Genomic DNA, 19,995 nt, shown 5'->3' with positions numbered 1-19,995 from the left:
AGCAGCACGCAAGTAGTGAACCTTTGATTGTTGGGGAAATAAGGACTAACTTGAACAAATCCCACGATTCATTGTTGCCCCTTTCATCGTTAATAAGTGAGCCAGTATAATGTGTTCTGGCAAGCTTCAGGTGGATCTTGATGGTGGGAGGCCGAGACCCCAGAAAAGAGCAAGGCATTGTCACCCAGTGAGCTCCCCAGTAGTATGTTTAAGCACCTCTGGAATTAAAGGGATACAGTCCACTGAACAGAGGGAACCCAATTCGGAATCATCTTCAATGCCATCAGCAAAAAAAAGTGTAGTAGAAAATCACAGACTTTTTTACTACTGGGCATTCACGTTCGCAGGAAAATAAAGTAACGACAAAGCTAGCAGATGCGGTAACAGTTGTGGTAACCGGGATCAATTCTGAAAAAGATCCCCTTCCGGGAGATCATTCTTTCACTCCGCAAGAACCTGAAAGTTGGGACTTCAGTAAGGAGCGATCGAAAGTCGAAACTGACAGACCAGATTGTTCAGGGTCAATTCTAGACCTGGATTTCAGTATCTGGGAGGATCCACCTTCAAGTACTCAGATAAGGAAGGAATCGGACTTGCCGGCCTTAAGTAGGTTTTCTGACCATTCCGATAGATATGTCGATATGGACTCCCTTGAGGGTGACACTAGTACGGTACAAGGGAAAACTGTTCCTTCTCATGAATCCAGTCAAACGCATGAAGAAGACATGTTGCCTACCACCATTTCCCTTAGTCCATTTCAGGATAGTACCTGCAATTCCCAATCCCAATCGAATGTTCCAGTCAACACGTGGGGCTCACTCCTGTCGATATTGGACATCATGGCAACCGCAATAAAGCATCATTCAGACAAGCAAGATATTCAAGTCAACTTACTCAACATCAAGGCTAAATATATCGTGGGTACTGATTCAAAGCTACAAGCTCTCAATGATTTGATCCAGAGAGCTCAAAAACAGAATTATGTACAACATGTACCGTGTGGTTGTGCAGTCTCAGAGAATAATCCTCAGATCATCGTACCCCTATTAAATGATATATTAGTGGAAGTCAGAGCTCAGGCCCTAAATACAAGGGAATCTGTGTTTTAGAACACGACGAATCAGGAAAATGTGAAGAAGAAAACACTGTCATGGAAAATCTGTCAAGAGAACCCTTCAATGCATCTTCCCCACAAGCTACAACACAAATAGAGTCCAGAAACGTACTTAGCAGTTTACAGGAAAGAGTCCACCACATAGGGAGCCAATGCAACAATTTAAGTACTATTAGAAAATTTGAGGTGATTGCTTTCCATAGTGCCTCACAAAGCCCAGTATATTTAAGGTCAAAAAGAGAAAAGAAGAAGCAAAGGAAAGCAAGGAAAAATGAAATAACAGTTATGCAGAAAAGTATGCGTCATTTTTTTACGCATCATAAACAGCCACTTTATTGCCACTTGACTATCCACAACGGAATGTCCTAGTTCAGGACCAAATTCTCAAAGTGCTTCTGTACCCCCAGCAACAAAGGTTGAGGAATGTCCTAGTTCAGGCCCAAATTCTCAAAGTGCCTCTGTACCTCCAGCAACAGAGGGCCAAAGATACAAGGAACAAAGCCCTCTCTTCGGTCAATCAAAGGCGGGAAAAAACAATGTGGCAAAAGTGTCATATCCAATTAGTAAGTCGATCAAAAAAAGACCAGTTCCCAGCATATGTATGCCAGTGAATTCTCCAATAGTCACAGAATCTCATGGCATAGTACAACATAAGCATTTAATAACAGAGGATATCAATCAGGATTATGAGAAGGTGGGAAAGGCCCAAAGATGGAATGAAAGGAGTTCATCCAGCCCGAGCACGCAGTCAAACTATCTGCCGCAGCATCGATCGGATACAGGTTATTAGCGCTCGATTCAGAGCAATGAAGCATTTACAAATTTCTCATTGCCGGCGATGCTCATGGAGGCACATAAACTACTTCTCATTCCCCATTTTAAATCAGAGGGAAATTTTGACAACCTGAATAGAGGAAACATCCTTAAACTGATCGGGGAAATAAGAGGCCTATCCCAGATCTCAATGGTGGATCTGCTCTCTGTTGAATTTAAACTCCATCCATTTGGGAGTGATCGAGAGGCCACACTCACCACTTGGTCTACAGCAGGCCATGTGCAGCAAGTAATATCATACTCAGACACCTTTTTATCATGGGGCATTGAACTACGCCAAATAGACTGTCCTCGCTACCCAGGTCCATTGTGGGCCCCCAGGAACAGTAATATATCAGTGTTAAGAGGGGCGACAGGGGCAGATACAATCCCTTTGGCAAGGGAAAACTTAGCAGTTGTGAAACATGATGGCGAAACAGGAATAGGCCACATATTTTGAACCTCCAAAGAATCTCTCCCTTCTATTTGCAAAAATGTCCCTGACAGCAGTCAAAAAGTCAGGAACCAGGGTGCAGTCAGACTATATGCCAAAATGTGTTCATGGAACATCCATGGCATTCAAACGCTTTTACATGATCAAGAAGTACAATCCTTTTTCCAGGAATACGATGTTATCCTACTCCAAGAAACCTGGTGCGCAGAGCTGATTGTGGTGTCCAGGTACGACGCCTCATACATTTCAGCAAGATCCAACAGCAAATATGGCCATGCAAAGGGAGGCTTGGCGACCCTGATTTCCATGTCCCTCATATACAACAAAACCTCAATCGATATAGAGTCAAACTGGATCCAGGCAACTAAGATCACATTAGGCAGACCACAGTGCAGCCAACTAAATCTAATCGTCATAAATGTGTACATTCACCTGAAAAAAGTTCTTAAGGGGGGGAAATTGGAAACTCTGGGTGAATTTATCAAAACCATATTGAGACAATTACCAGGAGTCCACATTCATCATTAGTGGTGATTTCAATCATAATCTATTGCCCCCAAAAGGTGGAAATGCAAAGAACCAAGGCGCAAGCACCCACAGAGCTCGGTTAGAGAAACTAGGTCTATCCTTACTGAATGGAAACAGCAAAAAGGACTTTCAACCATTGATTACACATTCATAAATTCCTCTGCTAGGGCCCTGGTAAGGAATTTTCAAATTAAATGCAGAGCGAAGAGCGATCACTTTCCACAAACATTGGAACTAGCATATAAACCCAAGTTGCTACAGTCCTCGAATGATTTAATAAGTCCCCCAGTGTTGTTTAATCTTAAAAGATTGAAATGGCGTGAAAAAGGGATATCATCAGTGATGGACGAGGTGTACCAGATGGCTGGCACCCTGGGGGAAAGAAAAACTTTTACAGATATGAAACAAAAGGAGACGACCCTCAACGTGGATTGGAACAAAGACTGGGCTGTGCTATGTTGCAGCTTGTTGGTAAAATTCCCGGCCTCCTCTAACTCAACCTGCCAGGGATCATCCTATGTACCCAACAGGGACTGTGTTAGTCAGCCTTGGTTCAATAAAACTTTGCGCAACCAGAAATGACAAATTGCACATCAAACCAGGAAAACTGTAAAAGTGTTCCAATGAGAAGGCAAAGAAAATCCCATCTTATGGACATTGAAAAAAAAAAGTATAGTCTTGATTGTTGGTCTGCAAAAAAGCTATCAGAAACATGCATGGTCCAAATTATTATGGGCAAGCCGAATGTCAAACAGCAAGCTCTTTTGGGGGTTAGTGAACGACCTTGGCAGTGGAGAAAAGCAGACACCACAATTGTGGGATAACTCAAGCAGCCTGGAGGGAGCCATGTCAGCAGTCTGTACGGGCTGACAACCAAGCCGTCAAAAGGAGGAACTAGGCTTCCTTCCATAGTGATGGGGTCGAACCATCGACAAGTAATAATAATGAATTACTAAAACTCCAAGCCAAGGGTAGGACCATAGATACCGCCGAAAAGGATGGCCAAAAGCAAGTTTGGGAGCTAGTGCAGCTAATCGGCCTGATCAAGAAACTGAAGTTTGAAGGGGCAGCTGGATCAAATGGACTTCCGAATGGAATCTTCAAAGCTGACCCAGAATATTGGGCACAATACTTTCTGCCACTGTTCAATTCTATTGCCCACTTCAACCAGATCACAGAATCTTGGAGAGGCAGTATAATACATACCATCTATAAGCGGAAATCCGACCCTGCCTTCAAATTATAGGCTAATAGCCATTACTGATGTAGAAGCCAAGCTATATGGCTCTTGTTTGCTGCAGCATCTTCAAGCCTGGGCTAATGAAAACAAGCTACTCATGAGGTTTCAAACAGGCTTTAGGGCAGGTATGGGAACGTCATCAAATTTAATTGCACTTTCCTTTATAGTGGAAAAAGCCAGTCGCAAGAAGCTGGTCCTCTATGCATGTTTTATTGACCTCAAATCGGCCTTTGACCGGGTTCCCAGGGAAAGGTTGTGGGCTAAGCTGGCTAAATGGGGTATTCCCAACAACCTACCGAGGGCCATTGTAGATCTCTATACTGATACCTGGGTCCAGATTAAAATCTTAGATGGTTCAAAATTAACAAACAGAATACCTACAAAATCTGGCCTAAAGCAAGGTTGTGTTCTGGCACCAACTCTCTTTAACCTATCTGGCGGACCTTGCTGGCATATTAGCAAAAGTAAATAGTCTTCCCCCGGTACTGGGTTCAGAAACAATTGGGTGCGTACAATATGCAGATGACATCGTCCTGCTGAGCCATACCCCCCAAGGTTTGCAAAGAATTCTATCAGCACTTAACATCTTTATGGACGAGCAAGGCCTAGAAATCAATTTGGATAAAACTAAACTGATTAGGTTCCTTGGGGCTAATCATAAACAATTTAGTTGGTAACAGGGAGAGAAAAAAGTAGAGATGGTGCAGTCGTACAAAAATCTAGGAGTCCATCTTGAACCACGCCTGAAATGGAAGCACCAGCTTCAGCCAACTCACTAACATATAGCTTTAACCTGCTCAAAAAGAAGCTGGATTGCTCAAACTGGTCCCATTTATTAAAAATAATTTCTGCACAGCTGCTTCCAGCCATCTCAAACAGGTCCGAAATATTGAAGGGCCGCAAGATCGATGCTCTGAATAATAGCCAGGTTAAAACATATAAGGCCGTTTTTAACATCCTGAAAAGTGCCTCCCTGGCACAGGTTAGACTGGAGATGGGGTTAAAAAATCAACGTTTCCAGCGTCAGGGTGCCTTTCTTAAAGAATCATGGAAGTTACGTGCGGCAGAGGATTCTTCCATACTCTACTTCTGCTGGCAAGAAGTGTAGGCGCAGCAACTTGGTAATATGAAAGGAACATGGGGAAGTTATCTGAGCCAGGTTATCATCAGCCTGGGTATGGAAGAAGTCTGGAAACGTAACATTGGGAAGGCAGAATTTAACAGATTAGTTAATATTACTGTTCGCTAACTCTTGCTCATCACAGACAAAGCCATTCTGGGCAAAAGACGGCATGCTTGGGCAGTCCTGGGGTCCTACTCGACATTGTCCCCACAGGGGTACTTGGCTGACCATTTTTCGACACCAAAGAAGATCGCCCTTCCTGGAAAGGCCACATATCGACCAAAACTGCTGCCTATGCAGCTATAATCGTGAATCTTTGCTGCATGCCTTTTGTATTTGTCCCGCTCTAGGTCTGGAAAGAAGAAAATTGTTAAAACATGATTTTATAGCCAAAAATATCTGCTCATGTAGACCGGTGGTAATAATTTGGCTTAAGGTCGAGTCAATTTCATTTTGCTGTAAGGGATTAGAATTTTTACAACTATTCTGTAAGAAATTGAACAAAGCAGCCTTGGGAAAATTACTGCAGGTTAGCTCTAAAAAATTCAACTTAAACGTTTATGTTGGTTAGAAATTATTTTTAGCTGTTTAGTTTTTTTTTTTTCTTTTAACACGTTTTACTGTCAAATATTAATTTTATTATTTGTATTACGTTTGTTTTATATTGCAATGGTTTTTATTAATTGAGCAATAAAATTATCATTCCATTCCGCTTCATTTTTTGAGACGTAGAATGGAGAAAGAATGTTGAGCAAGCAGAAAATACCAAACAAGCTCTTGAAGTTGAAAGCCAAAACACAAGGCAGAAACTTTCATAGTTCTTTTATTGTTTTAGTACTTAAAAAAGGTATTTTGGTAAGTGCTCTAGAACGCCTATCCTCCTAACTGCTTACATAATCATGTTGTGTATAGTCTGTCTGCGCAGGTTCTTAGGTCAGATGCTGTTTCTTAAATAATCTTTCATAAATCTCTAGATCCTTGGGCTCTATTGACGGTTTCACAAACTGCAGGGACTTCAAGTAATGTTCATGTTTTACAGAAGTGGCCTCTAATTCATTTTCCTGCAATGCCAGCAAGGCTGCCTGAAAAAACAAGAAAAAATATTTTTATATCAGAATTAAACCTTTTAAAGTATATGTATATTAATAGTATGTGATTGCCTCAATGCAAGATCAATCACACTTTATGCAAGTTCCAAGTCTATTCATGACATATAGCTGCAATCACAACTAATGAATCCCTCTCCAAAGAGCAATAATAACTGGAACAGTGAAATAGCACGCTCACTGAACAGAATAAAGCACTAAACACAGGATTATAAATATGGCTCCTGATTTTATGAAATGTATCCATACCTATTTTTCCAATTTTATAGTATTTATTCATACTTAGTTTTGTTAAGTAGGAAAACAAAATTGTAACTGACATTTTCACAATTAAATATTGCCACGCTTGGACGTCTGGCGGACTGTCCACCAAATAACTTACATATCTAGTAGATTAGAATTGTAGCATTAACGCAAAAAAACACACCTGCAGCTATTAAAATGTCATAGAGAGACACTCAAATGAAGATCTTATTTCTACATTTTTACATTTACACAAATATACGCAGCAAAAAAGGCTGCTTTCTATATTAACATTTGCAAAAACGGAAAACTGGGAGTCTTAATTGTAACCCATTAAAAGCAACGCTTCGTCATTCAGTGCTCCGTAGTGGCTTTCACCACAGCCCTGCACCTTATAAAACACTTAAATATCAATTTAGAGCATCATCCCTTTCTTCATCTGATTATGTCTGATATTTGTCCTTCGAATTGAGGCAAATTGTCAGCAGTGCTTTCTCCCTGTTATTACTTGTCTATCAGTGGCCTTCAGACAGATTTGAAATTCTACTACCCACTCCTTTTCTGGAAGGTGTGGCCTCCCTTTTAATTTATAGGAACCAGGATGTCGACTTAGTTTTTGTGATGGTAGTTACTTTCATACCTTCTAAAGTTGACTCACTAAAATCAAAGGTGAACCACACCGCAAGTTGCAAACAACTAACAAAGAAGGAGTGAGTACACCCCAACTACACACCTGATATATGAATTTAATAATAAGGCACAACAGATAACACCCAAAGGTGCTTCTCGATGCTCGGCCACCTTATAAGTCACATCCACACATTTTAAAAAACAGTTTGTTTTTTTAGCAGTCTTTTGAATCGAACAGATGTAGTACAGTAAAATGGATGGTAAAAATGTAAATACTAGCTTCTTAAAGTTAAGAATTAAAGCTAAAGTGCATCTGGACTTTGGATTCTGCTTAAAACACACCTTGCACTGATTTACAAGGGAAGACCTTGGCCCCATTGACTTCCAAGGTCACAGCCCTCACCCACCTGCGGCCCACCTTGTGCGATGCACGTCTCTATTACCAAAGGATGCACTGATTGACCTATCGAGATTGAAATCTTCATACGTCACAAAGCCTTTTTCATATGTGTTATTTGTACTATTGTACAGAATTGTAGCATTTATTAGAGATGAGAGGATATGGTGTTGTAAGTGAATGAATGAAGAATTGTAGAGCACACGGCTACTCCAAGGAGTATCCTGACACTAACAGGCATATCCCAAGTACTCAACCCCAACAGCAGAACGCTTACTTTGCCCCAGAGAAGAAAAAAAACAGGTTTTACTTTTTTTTCCAGAAAATAAGCTCCGTAGCAGTCAAATGCAGATCACAATGGAGCTCATTCCAAGCCTTAGCAGCCGGAAAGGAGAAGGCTTCGCTGCCTCTTCTAACAATCTTAATACGTAGAATGATCAGAAGTGAAGCAGAGTGCAGAGCTCTAGATTGAATATACTGAGTGACTCTCTGTGCCAGATAACCAGAGATGGAAAGAAACACTGCCCTATGAAACATCGTTAGTGCTTTAAAAATAATCTGTTTCTTAACTGGCAACCAATGCAGGGCCTTGAATACAGCAGCTGTCAAGGAGTGCCTAAGCAGACCAAGCAATAGCCTGGCTGCCACATTTTGACCACCTGCAGGCGCTTCACCGAAGCTTCCGCAGCCCCTAAATACAAGATGTTTACGAAGTCCAGACAAAATAATCATGGTATGGATCACTACTCTTCTCGCCTCCAAAGGGAGGAGGGGGAGATATTTCCTCTGAGGCCAGGGGTCGTAAAGGCAGTGCCAGGGGATGCAACTTCTAAATGGAATCTATGATTTCAACCCTCCTCAACTATCGTCTGCTTTTGTACTTTGGCAGGAGGAAAATATAGTCCAAGTGAAAACTACAAAAAGGAAAACTTAATGGTGATATTGGTTCTCCATCATGAATTTAGGCCCAGATTTATACTTGCTTTGCGCTGAATTAGCGTCATTTTTTTCACACTAATTCAGCGCAAACCTAACTCCAAATTTATACTTTGGTGCTAGACCCGTCTAGCGCCAAAGTTACGGAGTTAAAGTCATTTTTTGCTAGAGGGAACCTATCTTGCGTCAATGAGATGCAAGGTAGGCGTTCCCGGGCAAAAAATGACTCTAAGGCCCAGGCGCCTTATTTATCCTCCTGTGCAAAAATGGCGCACAGGCGGGAGGTGGGCCTAAATAATGGCGCTAAGCTTGCTTGGTGCCATTATTTAACGCCTGGTTCAGGGCAGGCATTAGGGGACCTCGGGGCCTAGTTCCATGGTGGAACACCATGGAATAAGTCCACAGGTGCCCTCCCCAGGCCCCAGGGACACCCCCCACCCACACCAGAGGGTCATCGGTGGATTGGGGACCCCATCCCAGGTAAGTATAGGTAAGTAAAGGTGAGTATTTTTTTTAAAGTGTCATTGGGGGCCCTGAAATGGCCCCCCCTACATGGCACTGGGTGCAATGGCCATGCCCAGGGGACCCTTGTCCCTTGTGCTGGCCACTGGGGTGGTGGGCATGACTCCTGCCTTGTATAAGACAGGAGTCATGTGGTATGATAGGTTTTACGTCAAGAAATCACACTAAGTTGGTTAGAGTCATTTTGACTCTAAACAGCATAAAGTCATTTTTTGGTGCAAAACAGCATTCTCCCATCCCGCCACCCCCACCCGGCTAACGTCATGGATGTGCCGGATTGCACCATTCCTTAAATAAGACGCCCGGCCGGCGTCTTGGAATGGCGCTAGCTGGTGGTAAACTTTTTCACGCGAAACTGCTTTAGCACAGTTTTGCTTGAAAAAGTATAAAAATGAGCCTTAGTCTTTGATGAGCTGCCCAGAGAACAAATGCTCTGCAGCAACCTCCCCAGCAGAGTAGCGGGATATGCTTTTTCTTTAAAAAAGTTCTGCAGATAACATGGTTTTGCCTCAGAGAAATGGACTAAAAATAGGGCTACATGCAGTCCGGGAAAACGGCTCCAACACAAGCAGAGCCAAATTAAAAAAAACAGAAGGCCACATGCTCCTTGTGGAACAAGATATAAGACTCTCTGGGCCTAGTATCTCCCCGAATCATAAGGGGAAATGCAAACATAGGTGAAAACAAAGAGGGTGCCAGTTACAAGATGTCCCATTTGACATAAACAGGGAAATCTAGTTTTTGATACCACAACTTTTCTGTCGACTCCACATGGACATCTAGAAACAGATTGTGATATTGCACTTTTTTTTACAGCTAAATGAAGAAAGGCAGATCGGTAGTTGATGTCTCTGTGAAGTAAGAAGAAAGAATGTAGTCAAATGCAATTAATAAAGGTCTTTGTGTAGTCACCAACCTCATTCTAACTCTATCTGAAGATCTAGTAGCAGTCAGTGACAAAGTAACCCTTTAACCCGTTACACATCTTCCTCATCCTAGTCCCTGCAGGATGAGCTCTCTCATTCAATCGATATGTGGGACTCACAAGTGAGCCCAGCATGGAACAGACTGTTCTCCAGACATATCGGCAATTCAAAGGCACTGGAATGGCATGACTTGCGTCACCCAAACCCTACATGAGTTTCAAAAGGAAAAGAGGGATCCTGCGTTTCTCTTTCTCTACTACTGACCCAGTTTGTGCCTTGAATATGATTAATTGGAAAGCCTTAGTATTTTAAAACTCCAGATTATGCATGGCAAACAAAAAGACGGAGAGACCAATACATGTTAACATAAAACTTTTGCATGGAAAAAGAATGGGATACTAAGATTTCCCAACTAAAAAACAGAACCCTGAGGACCATATATGGAGAGAAGAGAAGCTCCAATTTTAGCTTCCACCTCAGTAATGTTGAATTTGGAGGCTCCGTGAAGAAGGGAAAACGGCCACAAAAGCTGGGAAATAAATAATTGTCTAACCCTAGTTAAGGTATCAATAAGCTGAATTCTTCTGATTAATTTTTACGTTTTCTTTGGCTAACGAGGCACACTGAGTTTAAGCTCAAAATACTGAAGGCACCAAAGCGAACCATATTCAAAGAAAGCTGAGACATCTACAGAAAAACTGGATCAAATCTACAACAAAGTTTTCTGGGACAAAATCAAGATGATCTGATCTAAAGAGAAGTAGTAATCAAACATCCTCTGTCTTCTATCAACGACACAGGATAATTATTGAAACATTTATTCATCAGAACTCCTCAAAGATTAAGGAAGGCAGCTCTTACCAGGTTCAACGAATTAGTGGCTTTCGAAGCATCCTCCGGAAACGGGTTATAGATCGCTAAACCCACACAATTAGCAAAAATGGACAACTAAACGGAGATGAGGAAAACAGACTGGAGCTGTTAAAAGTCAAAAACGAGGAAACAGCCTGCCCCGGGGAAGCCCTCCTACCTTCGTGATCTAGGAGGCGCAGGGTCTAAACAGCCACAACGCTCCCACAGTGCAGGAAGCTCACAAGTGCTGTTTGTTTGCCAGCAGGACTCCAGGAACCAACATGCCCTGGGGTAAGCCTGCCTACAGCCATGATCACACAAGGAGGTGCAGGGTCAAAACAACCACAGCTCTCCCGCAGCGCAGGAAGCTCACATGCACTGTTTGTTTTTTGCCAGGACTCCAGGAATCAGCCTGTCATGGGGGAAGCCCGCCTACTGCCGTAATCGCACCAGAAGGCCAGGGTCAAAACAGCCACAGCGCTCCCGCAGCGCAGGAAGCTCACACACCCTGTTTGTTTGTTTGCCAGCAGAACTTCAGGAACCAGCCTGCTCTGGGGGAAGCCTGCCTAATGATGTGATCACACCAGGAGGCACAAGGTCAAAACAGCCACAGCGGTCCCGCAGGGTGGGAAGCTCACTGGTTTCAGTGATCATGCACTCCTGTGCTGCAGTCTGAAAGGGGTGAGAGTGAAGAAGCCCCAGACTAACTGAGAGTACCGCCATATACTGGGTAGAAAAAATTGATTTATGGTAAGTGGGCTAGGTGGATAAGGTAATCTTTATGCCCACCCCACTACATGACAAACAACAGGCTTTCTCCCTATGTCTGGACATGGAAGCAGGTCCCAGTGTGATTAAGGAGGACTTTAGGGGCATATCAGATTCAAATAGCATTGTGCTTAAAAGAGTGACTGACTCAATGAACTCACACCCTAGGGGATGGTTTAACTCAGCATGGTCCAAAACCCTTGCTAAACTTCATACTGCTTTACGAGCTGAGCCAAGGGACATACATCTGATAAAGAAGGCCAGGGACGATTATCGGAAAGCAAGGGAAGAGCAGGTTAGAGAGATCAGGGACAAGGCATGAGAAGATCTCAGGGTGGCAAGTCAAACCAAGGATAGTGCTGCCTTTTGGAGGGTTCTGAATTACGCCTACTTTAAAGAAAGGTAAGATTACGGAGGTGTTCATGCAGGAGGCGCAATGAATTGAACAGTTCTCTAATATATATTCATGTGAGCAGGGGGCTGTAAAGAGCGGAGGGGTTACAATCAATCTGTGTGGGTCAACACCTCTAGTTTTTGGACTGGAGGAGGTAATGATGGCACTCAGGGGGAGCTGGAGAGGGAAGGCCTCAAGCCTCGATGGGGTCCCGGTGGACCTTTAACTGGACTGTCAGGATTTGTGAGGCCTACTACTAACTAACGTTTTTAACTTGTTTGCAAAGGTCGGCCCACCCTCTTCTTGGAAAGAGTCTGTTTTTGTTCCTATTTATAAAGAGAGAGATTTGACACTTCCAGTGAAGTACAGGCCCATATCTCTTCTGGACTCTACAACCCAAATAATAAGACGAATCTTGCTCCAAAGGTTAGAGAAGTGGGCAAATACCAATAACGTACTTGTAGATACACAATATGGGTTCAAGAAGGGAATGGGTACAATAGATCAGAGTTTGAATCTGACTTTTGTATATCTAAATACAGGGAGTGCAGAATTATTAGGCAAGTTGTATTTTTGAGGATTAATTTTATTATTGAACAACAACCATGTTCTCAATGAACCCAAAAAACTCATTAATATCAAAGCTGAATATTTTTGGAAGTAGTTTTTAGTTTGTTTTTAGTTTTAGCTATGTTAGGGGGATATCTGTGTGTGCAGGTGACTATTACTGTGCATAATTATTAGGCAACTTAACAAAAAACAAATATATACCCATTTCAATTATTTATTATTACCAGTGAAACCAATATAACATCTCAACATTCACAAATATACATTTCTGACATTCAAAAACAAAAAAAAAACAAATCAGTGACCAATATAGCCACCTTTCTTTGCAAGGACACTCAAAAGCCTGCCATCCATGGATTCTGTCAGTGTTTTGATCTGTTCACCATCAACATTGCGTGCAGCAGCAACCACAGCCTCTCAGACACTGTTCAGAGAGGTGTACTGTTTTCCCTCCTTGTAAATCTCACATTTGATGATGGACCACAGGTTCTCAATGGGGTTCAGATCAGGTGAACAAGGAGGCCATGTCATTAGATTTCCTTCTTTTATACCCTTTCTTGCCAGCCACGCTGTGGAGTACTTGGACGCGTGTGATGGAGCATTGTCCTGCATGAAAATCATGTTTTTCTTGAAGGATGCAGACTTCTTCCTGTACCACTGCTTGAAGAAGGTGTCTACCAGGAACTGGCAGTAGGACTGGGAGTTGAGCTTGACTCCATCCTCAACCCGAAAAGGCCCCACAAGCTCATCTTTGATGATACCAGCCCAAACCAGTACTCCACCTCCACCTTGCTGGCGTCTGAGTCGGACTGGAGCTCTCTGCCCTTTACCAATCCAGCCACGGGCCCATCCATCTGGCCCATCAAGACTCACTCTCATTTCATCAGTCCATAAAACCTTAGAAAATCAGTCTTGAGATATTTCTTGGCCCAGTCTTGACGTTTCAGCTTGTGTGTCTTGTTCAGTGGTGGTCGTCTTTCAGCCTTTCTTACCTTGGCCATGTCTCTGAGTATTGCACACCTTGTGCTTTTGGGCACTCCAGTGATGTTGCAGCTCTGAAATATGGCCAAACTGGTGGCAAGTGGCATCGTGGCAGCTGCACGCTTGACTTTTCTCAGTTCATGGGCAGTTATTTTGCGCCTTGGTTTTTCCACACACTTCTTGCGACCCTGTTGACTATTTTGAATGAAACGCTTGATTGTTCGATGATCACGCTTCAGAAGCTTTGCAATTTTAAGAGTGCTGCATCCCTCTGCAAGATATCTCACTATTTTTGACTTTTCTGAGCCTGTCAAGTCCTTCTTTTGACCCATTTTGCCAAAGGAAAGGAAGTTGCCTAATAATTATGCACACCTGATATAGGGTGTTGATGTCATTAGACCACACCCCTTCTCATTACAGAGATGCACATCACCTAATATGCTTAATTGGTAGTAGGCTTTCGAGCCTATACAGCTTGGAGTAAGACAACATGCATAAAGAGGATGATGTGGTCAAAATACTCATTTGCCTAATAATTCTGCACTCCCTGTACACTGTCGATAAAAAAGGTACTCTCTTCAAAGCTTTCATGAATTTATCGGCAGCTTTTGACTGTGTCACACACTCTAAGATTTTGGCACTTATGTCTGAGATGGGTATAGGGAAAGGTATCATTACTTTTATCAGGCAACTCTATTCGGAGATGAAAACATCAGTCCGCTATGGTAGGGACGGGAAGTGTACGGACCCATTTGATATTAAGCGAGGTGTGAGGGAAGGTTGTGTCCTTGCCCCTTTTCTTTTCTCACTTTATACCAATAAAATAGAGGCAGCTCTCACTTGTATTGTAGGCCAAGAGACATCACCTATGTGGGTATCCACCCTCTATCGATCCTACTATACGCTGACAATGCGGTTTTAGTTACAAGGACTGGTTGAGCATTACAGGGCCTCATTGATGATTGTATTAGCTTTATGAAGGACCTTGACCTACAGGTTAACCTTGAAAAAAATATTTATCATGAGGTGTGGGTTGCGCGCTAAGAAAACCCCACTCTTTCATTAACAGTGCTAGAGTTGAGGATTCAGTGACCTTATACCTAATTGGGTGTTCTTTTTGATCATAAATTCTCCTTGAAGCCAATGGTGGAAAACAGAGTGGTACTCATGGAAAAGTCCTTAGTAGGGCTGCAGAAGTTTTGAAAAATATTGTGCATGAAACGTGTGAAAGAGGTACCGTCTGTCTACGCATCCGAATAAGTATTGATTGCTACAAATGGGGCAGGCATATTGGGAATAGGGGTCACTGGTGAGGTGCAAAGGGTAGAAAACGTCTTCTTTAGGAATGTGTTGGCTGTTCTGTGGGGGTGTAACACCACTTTGTGCCACGAGGAGTTGGGCATACCCTTCATAGAGGATAAAATTTAATTAGCCCCACTTATATTATGGAGGACCAATTGGACAAGGGAGTCTGCCCCACTTTGTGTCGTCATTAAAGATTGCCTAAACCTGTCTCGAGCCCGGGAGATTCTCTGGCTTGTGAATGAATGTTAAATCAACACTTGAGGAGATTAGGTTACCGGAGCTGTTCCTATGTCCTAGCATGTGTAGTAGCTGTACCAAATACAGAAAAAAGAAATATATGGGAAATCTCTGACTGCGAGAGGAGCTTCCAATTATAGTAAAACGACAGTAGGTATGTAAAGCAGTTATTCCCTCGGGAAGGGATCCAAATGTATTTGTCAATGGTTCAGAATCATCAGCACCGCTTTGTTCTCACCAGATTTTGTTTTAACTATATTCCATTAATGGTGGACTACCCAGTGAAGTGTAACTCCTTTTCGGAACTCACCCTCTGTCCTTGTAATGGTAAATCCACACAGTCAATAAAGCGCATCATGTTCTTTTGTTCCTTTTACATAACACTTAGTAAAAAGCTACTGCTCCCCTTTCTCACACAACTTAACTTTCATCAGGGTGAACCTGCACCGTTATTTCTCCAACAGTTACAGTCTCCCTTGTTGTGCTAGTAAGTGGTGAATTTTATCTGGCAAGCATTACAAATTAGACAGGAGTCTAACTGGTTAGGTCAGACTATAACTGTCTATTTTACTGTATTTATTTTACCAAGCTGCTCACTTTTGATTATGGTCTTGTTAAGGTTTTTATACTGAATGCATGCTTTTTTAACTTTTAAACTGCGTACCCCTATTAGGCTAATTCGGGTGTTTTTTTATATATATATATTTGTAATATTTATATTTCTTTTATTCTGCAGAAATGCAGTGAATAAAGTATTTGAAGTGAACTAATAACTTGATCAGTTTCTGCTTTTTGCTGGTTGACCAGAAGAACTTAACACACTTCTAGACATTGACTGAATGCTAACATAATGCACATAGGTAGAACTAAACCATTCACACATTGAATCTTCGACAGGCTGAATCAAAGGGTAAGAAACACCCAAACAACCTGCGCAAATGTACACTTGTAAGTTACTAACAACAGAACTGCACTGTTAACGTTTCAGATTATACCCCCTTTGCAGGCTAAACAGCTCAAGTTTTGTCTACCTTAACCCATAAATAAAGTTGACCTACGAAATGATTATTCAAACCTGTCCACCTAAAGTGATCCTTCCACAACACACCAGAACAAGGGAAAGGCCATTTAAGTTGTGAATGTCTACGATAGTCAAAATACAACTAACTCCAACTGCACCTTGGAAAGGGCATTGCAAGCAACTTTCACAATTCAATGATAATGTCAGAGGCAGAGCTATATTTGTAAGGAAAGTACACAACCAACTTTCGTCTGAGTTATTATACCAAGCTACAAAAAGACTCAAACCATCATTCATAAACTTGTCTACTCTAATTCATAGCTGTATTATTATTATCATTTAAAGAAAAGCATATAAAGTACAAAAAGCACAAGACATTATCTCTGTCATGTGATCCAAAAGTTTACAGGTCGCGTAGGTTATGGTTGCACCATAGCATATATAATGGCGATAGTAGGTATACACAGGCAGTCCATTACCTCCTACAGAAGAATGTTAGCAGCCAAACCCCAAGCTCCACTGAGCCTCAGGGTCCTCATCATCTCAAATCCCAACCCCAGGCCCTGTCCAAAGTGTTTAGTTGTGTCAAACTTGGTACCATGCGTGGGCGTTATTCGGCACCATCAGTCTCAGGGGCATCTCTGTCACCATGACCATCTCTCCAGGTTCCGGCATCCCGTTCCCCTAGATGTGCCCCTAAGGGCCCCCATATGTCTTTGTGACGTGAGATGATCTGGAGAATAAATGTGTAGTTTTCAGTTCAATCGTCGCAGATGGTCAAATCTCAAAGCTAATCCCTGGTTTTAGGAGCACTACAGCTCCCCCAGTGCATCGCCACCCTTAGTTTCACCAGCAGCAGTGCCACTGTTGTGAAGCTACTTACCCCCCTGGGGATATTCTTGACATAACCCAACATTATATTTCAAGTTAAAGGTGATGGTCTAATATTTGAGACAACTGGGTCAGTAATGCCACCCAGTTGGCCTGGATCGGTGCACAGTCTCATGCCACGAGTAAGAATTCTGTGTGTTCAGACCAGCAACAGGCACAAATAAGGGTGGGATGGATCTATACAGATGTTGGCAGACTGGTGTAATATACGCTCTGTGTAAATATTTAAAATGTAAGTATTTGTGTTGGTAATTCAGGAAAATGCGTCTTGTTTGAGCACAGCAGTAACTCCACTGCACGTCTGTTTGGGGTATCCCCATGTTGTCATTCCATGCGCGCCGGGCTGGCATTGTCCTGACCAATCGGTTTTGTGACATGCTGGCACCCACCACGCTGTATTGGATGAAGTGATCAGCAGTGTCAGCGGTGTAAATCAACGGTCTTCTCTTGTAGCCCTGGATCTTCTCCCAAGCAGTACAGCGGACTCTAGTAAATGTAAAACTATCAAAAGTCGCAGGGTTTGACACCCTCCTGAAATTGTTGCAGTGAAAGGAACTGTCTGCCTACGCATAAGTGACCAAGTTCTATGAAGGCCATGTCCTGGAGTCTTCTGTACCACCCGTTCTTGGGTGAGGGGTAGCAAGGGAATGCTGATAAGAGGAATAGCAGGTGTGTATAGAAAGGAACTGCCCACTCTGTGACATAGTGTGCGCTACACCCAGCATGTAGTGGCAACTGTCTGCACCTATTTCCGGGGACTCAGCAATCCCGGGAGGGAAAGTGGGCTGGGAATGGAGGCCAATGGGGTGTCACCCGCTTGTTTTCCCTCAAACACTAGGTAAGGCAGGTGTGCTGTAGCGTGGTAACATTGCACTGCAAAATTACATTGCACGACACCATAGCAGAGTTCTAAGTTGGAAACCTCGAAAGCCCCACTCTCATTTCGGAGAGTCATCCAATCCCATCTAATTCTTGCATTCCCATTAGCCTGGTCAGCAGGGATTTAAGAGTCTGGAAAAAATGATTGTTGAGGGGTATAGGATGTTTTGGAATAGATAAAGGAATTTAGGCAAGACAATGTTTAGAAATGGCACTCTGTCTGCCAGAGACAGCAGGAAGCTCACCCAGAAATCTTTTAGGCGCTGCAGCATGTCTTTGGCTGGGCCACTATTTGATCGAACGATGGACTCCACCTCCCTGTGTGTAACACTGCCCAGGTACTTAACTGAGCCCGAGACCCACCAAACCAGATATATTAGAGGACAGGGTTTTGAAATGGCAGTAAGTGGGAATATAACCGTTTTATCCCAGTTAATAGTGATGCTGGAATAAATGCCAAATCTAATGATTTCTCTAGTAGGGGGAGGGGATGTGGGCTGAACGTTACCCCTCAGAAGTGTCACAAAAAGCAAAATGTCGTTCTCATACATTGATAGTAATATTTTGCAGGTGTGAAAGGAGAGCCCCATGTGCAGATGCCATTTTTGAAGATGCTGGACTAGCAGGTCTTTGGCCAGGTGGAAAAGTAAAGTAGACAAGGGGCATCCTTACCGGGTCTTCCTGTCTATCAGGAATGGCATGGATATTCATTCATCCATTAATTGTGACTCTGTCAGCGGGGTGGGTATCGAGCATTTGGAAAAGCACCATGAATCCCTAACGTTATGCCGAACCGTCCGACTGTTTCCATGAGAAAAGGCCACTTCAAGGAGTCCAAGGAGGTTTTTTGGGCATCTAATAACACCACCTCCGCTACGAGTTCTGGCTTTAATTGATGGAGAACAGAACACAGTTCGGAGATCAACAGAGATGGATATGTGGGGTAGTAAACCAGTCTGCACTGCGGAGACTTTCTTCTTGAACCAGGAGGGACAACTCCTTGGCTAGGATTTTGCTATAGTAATAGAGCAGTGACAGTGGCCTGTAAAAGCACACTAAGAAGCATCTCTCCCAGGTTTGGGGAAGACCAATATCACTGCCTGTGAGTGTCTCAGCATATACCTCTAACAGGTGAGGAGCCGAAGCATGCTTTTAAACTTTGTAGAAATCAATGGTGCTTTGCCTCCTGTGAAAGAGTTGATGGCCGTTACCATCTCTTCTACTGAAATCAGTTGACTTAAAAACTGTTGATGGCTGCATTTCAGCCAAACTTAGGCAACCTCATCGAGATAGACAGAGATAGAATAGGTAGACCTGCTGCTCAGGTGTCATATAAGCATGTAAAGTAAGTTTCAACCTGCCAGTATGTGATCACTGTCTAGCAAGAGAGGCATTTGGGATGTGATTACGTGTATGATACCCTGCTGCCGCACTTGATCTAGAAGCCAGTAAAGGGTCTTGCTCAGTCTCTACACCTCACAGTACTGTCCGGCTAACACATTTTTGCCCAAGAAGTATACATCCCTCTGCCAAGTCTTGAAACGTCTGCTCCTGTATTATTGTATCATGGGGGCTGGGCGATGTGGGTTTCTCAAATTCCTCAAGTGTCAACATCAGGGCAGTGCGCGCTCTATGGGCGACTGGAATGCAAAAACCCAGCCTTTATGAGAAAACGTAATTCATGCATTATGTTGATATGCTGTTGTTTAACCTTTTGCATTGCAGAGTTTAATCCTGAAGACTTATATTCAAGGTGCTTGTAAATACTGTTCATTTGCAATGTATTGCTGCAGGCTTTCAGAGTGTGTCAGGGTGTGGTCCCTTTCCAGGGCCTTCTAGAAGCTTTCCCTGCAGCATGACTGGGTGTGGTTTGTGGGCTGGGCCTGACTCTATATAAGGGAGTCAGCCCAGCTCCACATGCTCACTAATCAGAGGTCCCGGTGCAGAGCAGTCCCTGTATCTCTTAGAGAACTCTGGAGTGTTTAGCTGTCTCTCGCATCCCCAGTATATGCTTTGAAGGCCTCCCACAATGTTGCACATATGCCTACTGTGCCCTTGTTTATTT

The 19,995-nt window shown here is 43.0% G+C and overlaps 1 protein-coding gene across 3 annotated transcripts in view; it reads right to left on the bottom strand.

The window, feature by feature from the left end:
- The window catches only part of AFG2B (AFG2 AAA ATPase homolog B), a 201,594-nt gene that overhangs the window by 31,569 nt on the left and 150,030 nt on the right, over nucleotides 1-19,995 (bottom strand). For 2 of the 3 annotated variants that reach the window (XM_069222522.1, XM_069222524.1), the window contains one exon: nucleotides 6,078-6,354. The exons of the other annotated variant lie outside the window; for it this stretch is intronic. In XM_069222522.1, the coding sequence (XP_069078623.1) occupies nucleotides 6,202-6,354 (153 nt within the window). In that variant the 3' untranslated portion in view covers nucleotides 6,078-6,201. Of the gene's footprint in view, nucleotides 1-6,077; nucleotides 6,355-19,995 lie in introns of those variants that run through there. 3 annotated transcript variants of the gene reach the window in all.

This window comes from Pleurodeles waltl, chromosome 3_1 (genome assembly GCF_031143425.1).
Source record: "Pleurodeles waltl isolate 20211129_DDA chromosome 3_1, aPleWal1.hap1.20221129, whole genome shotgun sequence".
NCBI classification, from domain to species: Eukaryota; Metazoa; Chordata; class Amphibia; order Caudata; family Salamandridae; genus Pleurodeles; species Pleurodeles waltl.
The sequence above is the reverse complement of the archived record's forward strand: the minus strand, read 5'-3'. Positions and strand labels throughout refer to the sequence as shown.